Below are 6,519 nucleotides of genomic sequence, written 5' to 3' on the forward strand. Positions count from 1 at the left end.
TCTTTTCAATACTGCAACTCTAGTGCCCCGTGGCCCAGAGGGGAAGGCGGGTTGGCGCGCCGAATCCGGGAGCGGCGGGGATTGGTGGCACTGCCCCTTCTGGCGCACCAGCCCCTGGCAGAGTCGGCGGAGGAAGCCCGCCCAGAGGCGAAATCCTCCCGCGGGCTGGATGCGCTCTCTCTCTCCCCGGGAGCAGCGAGCGCCGAGTGCGAATCAGCCTCGCGGCGAAAGAACAGGGCAGTCAAGTAAGATTAGAGGAGCGCGTCCGGCGGAACCTGGAGTCCTTTAAACCTCCCCAAAGAAAGCGAGCCAGTCCCTATACGCCAACATCGAAGTGGAGATTCGGTGACTCTTAACTTTGTTGCAAACTCTGGGGCCGGTCTGGGTTTTGCTTTGCTTATTTCTCCCGGGGAGATGGGAAGTAGCGCACATTGAGAGGCGAGGAAAAGTGAAGAGAGAGAAGAGACCGAGATTGAGTCCACGACTGTAGGAGCGGAGCGAAAGGACAGCCAAACCCGCCCGGACGCCCACTGATCTCGGCGAGCCACCGCCTCTCCAGTGGCGTGTTTGGACATTTCTGCTGCGCAGCTTCGAGAGCAACTCTCGGCGGCGGCGTCCTTGGCCCAGTTGGCAGGTCGCCTCTGGGAGCGCGGAGCTACTCCTCGCTCGCGCCCTCGGCACTCCTCGCTCTCCTGAGCCCCACCGGGGCACCGGCCGGCGCCCTCGCTGAGTGGCTGCGGGCTCCGGCCTGGCCGTGGGATGTTAGCGGTGGGGGCGATGGAGGGCACCCGGCAGAGCGCGTTCCTGCTCAGCAGCCCGCCCCTGGCTGCCCTGCACAGCATGGCCGAAATGAAGACCCCGCTGTACCCCGCGGCATACCCCCCGTTGCCCACCGGCCCCCCCTCCTCCTCGTCCTCCTCATCCTCCTCCTCGTCGCCCTCCCCGCCTTTGGGCGCCCACAACCCAGGCAGCCTGAAGCCCCCGCCCGCGGGGGGGCTCTCATCCCTGGGCAGCCCCCCACAGCAGCTCTCAGCCGCCACCCCCCACGGCATCAACGACATCCTGAGCCGGCCCTCCATGCCCGTGGCCTCAGGGGCCGCCCTGCCCTCCGCCTCGCCCTCGGGTTCCTCCTCCTCCTCTTCCTCGTCCACCTCCGCTTCCTCCGCTTCCGCAGCTGCCGCCGCGGCCGCGGCCGCTGCAGCCGCCGCCTCATCCCCAGCGGGGCTGCTGGCTGGCCTGCCCCGCTTCAGCAGCCTGAGTCCACCGCCGCCGCCGCCTGGGCTCTACTTCAGCCCCAGCGCAGCGGCCGTGGCCGCGGTAGGTCGGTACCCCAAGCCGCTGGCCGAGCTGCCCGGCCGGACGCCCATCTTCTGGCCAGGAGTTATGCAGAGCCCACCCTGGAGGGACGCCCGCCTGGCCTGCACTCCTCGTGAGTATGATCGCCTGAGTTGTGCGTGTTCTGCCCACTCTCGGGTCATGGCCCCTGGTGTGCATGGGGATCCGTGCACCCTCTTGGCCCCCCAGTAGGTTGGCAGCGCCAGAATCGCACGATTTGGGCTCTGCCAGGGCATTCATTGAGGGACTCTGGCTTCCCTGAGCTTGCGTCCAAGGCCCCCCTCCCCCCGCGCTCTCCAAGTCTTGGGCACGCCTCGAGGAGCGGGTGTGCATGAGTCCGCGTTAAAAACAACGCGGTGCTAGGCGTGGGTCTCACCCGAGGCCCCGGCTACTCTGGAGCAGCCTGACGACAATCTCAGGCCCTGCCTGGGTTAAAGAGGTGGGAAGGGCAGGAGAGGCCATTGAGACCCCGGCTACACACATTCTTTCCTGTCTCCCGCCTGTCGGCCAGGGCCCCACTCCACCTACGCCAGCCTAACTGGCCTCCCTGCGAACTGATGGGGAACGACCGCGGCAAGCCCTCGACAACCCCGGCCCAAGTGCGTGTATTTGCTAGTACGTCTCGGCCCAAGGTGTCCCTACCTAACCTCTTCCCCTTCGAGGAGCTCCCCCACCCTCCCCGCCCCAGTACAGTCGGGCCGGGTGAGCCCATTGAAGACAGGCCCGCGGCAGCCGCAGGAGCAAGCTCAGTCACTTCGGGCCACTCCCCTCCGCTGGGCTCTCACTTTCCCACCCGCCTCGGCCCCGGGAAGGGGGGGTGGGGGTGGCGAAGGGCCGGGACATCCTGGGCCTGGGAATGTTGAAAAGCATCGTGGCCCTCAACATCCTAACATGAAAATGAACCAGAGGAAGAACGAGGCGGCGACAGAAGGACCGGGGAATATGCACATCCCACCAAGACCTTGCTTGGAACCAATTGAGTTGCCCCGGGATCCGTCCAATCTTCTGGGTAGTTGGCCACCGCCGCGGAGGCTCCTAGTCTTCCAAGTGGGGTTCGAGGCCCAGCCCAGGTCTTTCTCTTGTTCTGTTCTTTGCTCTTGACCGTGTCCCCCAAGGCTCCATACCTCTTTCGTGTGGCTTAACGGCAGTAACTAAGGGAAGTTGCGGGAGCTAAGTAGAGGCTCCTTTGGGAAGCCTCAGGATGGAGGGCGGCCCGGGCGGGTGAGGGTGTCGGGGAGACGCTATTGTATTGGTTTTGATGGCCACGTAGGGACCTCCAACAAAGGCGGCACCCCCTCCCCCTCGGCCGCAGAGGCGTTAGACTTGGGGGCGATTTAGCTCTCTCGTGTGCAAAAAACAAGGCGCCCTTTGTTGTGCGGACACAGGTTAAGAAAGCGTTCAAGGAAAGGGAAAAAAAAAAAAGGAAAGAAAAAAAAAAAAAAACTAGTCATCCTCAAGCAAAGTCTCCGGGGCCGAGCGAGCACTGACTGGACTGGGAGGCGAGAGGGGCCTTTTCCCGGCATTCCTCAATTTACTGGGGCCTGGTGATTCGGCCCCGGCAAACTTCAGTAATGCGCTCCCTCCCTGTTTGACGTCTGTGTTCGGCAGAAGGTTATTTACTGCGGCTCCAAACACACCCGGCTTTTAAAAACAGGTGGGCGTAAAAAGGCCAAGGGAGGCGCGCGGTGGGACTGGAAGCGCCAGACACTTCTGATGTCTGCCGCGGAATAAGCTTTCCAAAAAACATCGTGTTTTGAGTTCGTTTCTGTTCAGTGGAGCCGCTTGTAACCGATTGTTTTTCCCCTTCCCTTTTTTATCCGTTCTCGCAGATCAAGGATCCATTTTGTTGGACAAAGACGGGAAGAGAAAACACACGAGACCCACGTTTTCTGGCCAGCAGATCTTCGCTCTGGAGAAGACTTTCGAACAAACGAAATACTTGGCGGGGCCCGAGAGGGCTCGCTTGGCCTATTCGTTGGGGATGACGGAGAGTCAGGTCAAGGTGAGTAGACTTTGCAAACCTCGAGGGATGGTCTCCCAATCCCCAGCGCGCGCGCGCGCACACAGACACGCACACACAAGGGCACGCGCGCGCGCGCACACACACACCCCTCTAACAAACAGCCGCTCGGGGGTGCGGATCTGAGGAGACGGGGGAGAAGATGAAATCAGCGAAGGGGGTAGGAGTGGGGGTTACAAAGGCCCTTGGGGTCTCGAGGCGGGCGAACTGTTGATGAACAAAAGGAATCAAGCCCCCGCCTTTGAAATTAGGTTAATCTAGATAGCAGCATGTGCTGGGGGAACTCGCCATTATTGGAGAATAAAAGCATGACCGAAATATCAGCCCTTAGAATAGATCACGCCAGTTAGATAGCTTCTATTTATTCAATCTGTAAGGATATTCAAGCTTTTGTCAATGCAAGCTCCGCTAGTTATATAATTTCCTGATGTAGATCAGCCCTATAGTGCCACTAAATTAACTTGTAGTTAAAAAAAAAAAGGTCCACAGGATCCAACTTCGCAGGACATGAATCTGCTTTTAGTTTACCTGAGGACCAAAACTTTGGAATAGCAATTTTCCAAATGAATTGACAAGATTATTACTGTATTATGAAAGAATTCTGTTTAAGTTCATCAACAGATGTACGATATTTTACTGTTTGTGACAATTTATAATTAAAATGTCACTTAGCTTATAATTGAGTTGTATAGTATATTTCCAGGGAATCAAATTTGAGAAATCTTTCCCTGAAAAATAAAAGGATTGAACCAGTAGGTAAATTAAATCTAGTGGTTTCCATTATTTCTAGTATTCTTTTTTTGTGTCTCTTCTTCAGTTTATTATATTTGGGTGTTTTTGGAGGGGAAGGAGTGTAAGTCTGTTTTCATTAGTAATCTTGTTGCTCCTTAACTTAAATAGGAATAACTGTTAGCCACGTCTGCTGGTTAGAGTGTATTTCCTCCCCAGGCAAGCATCATAAAATGCATTTCAGGAGTGATTTTGTACGTGACCATTAGAATACCATCACAGTTAAAATTATTTTTGCAATGGTTGGTACAGAGCCTACCACAGTAATCTGGAAGTCTTCATTGTCACCGTAAATATGTCTGTGTGGCTAGAAGTGAATTATTATAGCTGTATAAGGAAAATAAAAATCACTTTCTTAACAATTCTGATTCTCTAGATAAATACATAACGGATGAGAAAATGGATGAGTAGCATAAAAAGAGGATAATATCTTTGGGAAATTGGTTGCTTATTGCTGATGCTTTAGGTTAAATTATGTGTATCAAACACGGTGTCAAACATCGTGAATAGCTTAAAATATTTGTTATATAAAATAAATGTCTTAGAGAAGAACAATATTAAAATAATATTTGAGAGACTAGGAATGCTAACAGTGGGAAATAATGTAATTGGCAAAATTTCACTTTAAAAAATAACTAATGAAAATTTCAGCTTGATTTTTGGTTTTATGAAAAACATTAAACCACAGAGAAAGACTCACACACAAACTACTGTGATGATTTTAGCTAACCTATTCAATATTTTCAAGCATTTATGTTGATTATTATTAGTGATTTGAGGTTTCTGTTTTGGCAAATCTTTTTCTTTTTTCTTTCTTTTTTTTTTTTTTTAACTTTACATGGTACATTACAAGTGTAAATGGGGAGGGGAGTGTTTACCTACCATGTTTGTGTGGATTCAGACTTGAGATCCGTGAAACAGACAAATATCCAAAATGAAAAGGAGAACGGAGGTAATTGGGGTAAATGCCGTACTTTCCCCCACAAATCACACTAAGAAGCAAGTACACTTCAAGATGTTTCAAAGTCTTAATCTAAGAAAGTAAACAACAAATAAAATCACAGTCATTATGAGGCAAACGTAGGAAGGTGAGAAGTTTTCTACTTCAAACTACAAAGTAGGAAAGCGGGCTCATTTTTAGGGAAACTTACTTTAAGTTTCCAAGTTTGTTCTCTTCTTAGAGATAGCTCACTGACAACGTCTGTACTCTTGTGTTACTATCGCTATGGCAACGGCAGTCAGTTTCCTGGTGCCGGGTACTCGGAGGAAGCTGGGGCGTTGGAGACGGACTTTGACGGCCCGAACAAGGGAGGTCTCTGAGGGAGGGTGGCAGGCCGTCAGGGGCCCGCCCGCTGGAGCCACCTGGGGGCCTGGGAGAGGCAGCCTTGCCTGGATCCGCTCGCCTTCAATTCCTGTCCCCCTGGCTTCCCTCTCCTCCCCTTTCTTGGCCCTCAGGTCTGGTTCCAGAACCGCCGGACCAAGTGGAGGAAGAAGCACGCGGCCGAGATGGCCACGGCCAAGAAGAAGCAGGATTCGGAGACCGAGCGGCTCAAGGGGGCTTCGGAGAACGAGGAGGAGGACGACGACTACAACAAGCCTCTGGACCCCAACTCGGACGACGAGAAAATCACGCAGCTGCTGAAGAAGCACAAGTCCAGCAGCGGCGGCGGCGGCCTCCTGCTGCACGCGTCCGAGAACGAGAGCTCGTCCTGAGCGCCCGCCGCCCCCCCGCCCCCGGCGCCTGCCGGGCCTCCGGCCGCCGCCCCGGGGACCGCGCGCGCTCCACCTGCCCGTCCCTCGGGGCCCGGAGGACCCGGCCCCAACTGCCGGGGCTCTTTGCTATTTTCTGAGATGTACATATCTATTTTTTTAACCTGGAAGTTGAGGGGGCCGGGGGAGAGAGAGAGAGAGAGAGAGACTCGGGGGTTGGATCAGAAGGCAGAAAAGACCTCGAAACGCACTGCATAGATAAGGCAACCGAAATTCGCAGCTGGGCCACCCTCCCGGCCCCGCTCGGTTCCCTAAACCCGTCCCCCCGCTGCGCGAGCCGCCGCGGTCCCCGCACCGGCCCCTCCCGCCTGGGCCCCCGCGGCCGGCCGGGGCGGGGCGCGGAGAGGGGTTCTTGGAGGCTCTACACCCACCGCAGGGACCTCGGAGCCACGCGGGCGGGCCACCGCCACAGATGGGAGGAGAGAGGGCGGCTTCTCCTCCCACAAACTGCTGTGCCGACTAAAGCAACCTGTTGAAGGCTCTTTGTAAATAAATCGTGAGTCACACTGACTAGAAGTTACTTTATTGTGAATATTTAAGATGTAAAATGCTTTTTTTGAATTTGGTATAAAAAGATGGCCCTCCTTCTTCCTTCACTCCGCCCC

General features: G+C 54.7%; 1 protein-coding gene across 1 annotated transcript; it reads left to right on the forward strand.

Annotated features, from left to right (window-relative positions):
* The first annotated feature begins 759 nt into the window (after positions 1 to 759).
* NKX6-1 (NK6 homeobox 1) lies at positions 760 to 5,857 on the forward strand. The gene is made up of 3 exons (XM_028124147.1): positions 760 to 1,429; positions 3,165 to 3,337; positions 5,600 to 5,857. Exons 1-3 carry the CDS (start codon positions 760 to 762, stop codon positions 5,855 to 5,857), a joined length of 1,101 nt encoding a protein of 366 aa, XP_027979948.1.
* The last annotated feature ends 662 nt before the right edge of the window (positions 5,858 to 6,519 follow it).

Source organism: Eumetopias jubatus, unplaced genomic scaffold (genome assembly GCF_037043125.1).
Source record: "Eumetopias jubatus isolate StellerSeaLion01/CBP00866 unplaced genomic scaffold, mEumJub1_p1.0 scaffold_2, whole genome shotgun sequence".
NCBI classification, from domain to species: Eukaryota; Metazoa; Chordata; class Mammalia; order Carnivora; family Otariidae; genus Eumetopias; species Eumetopias jubatus.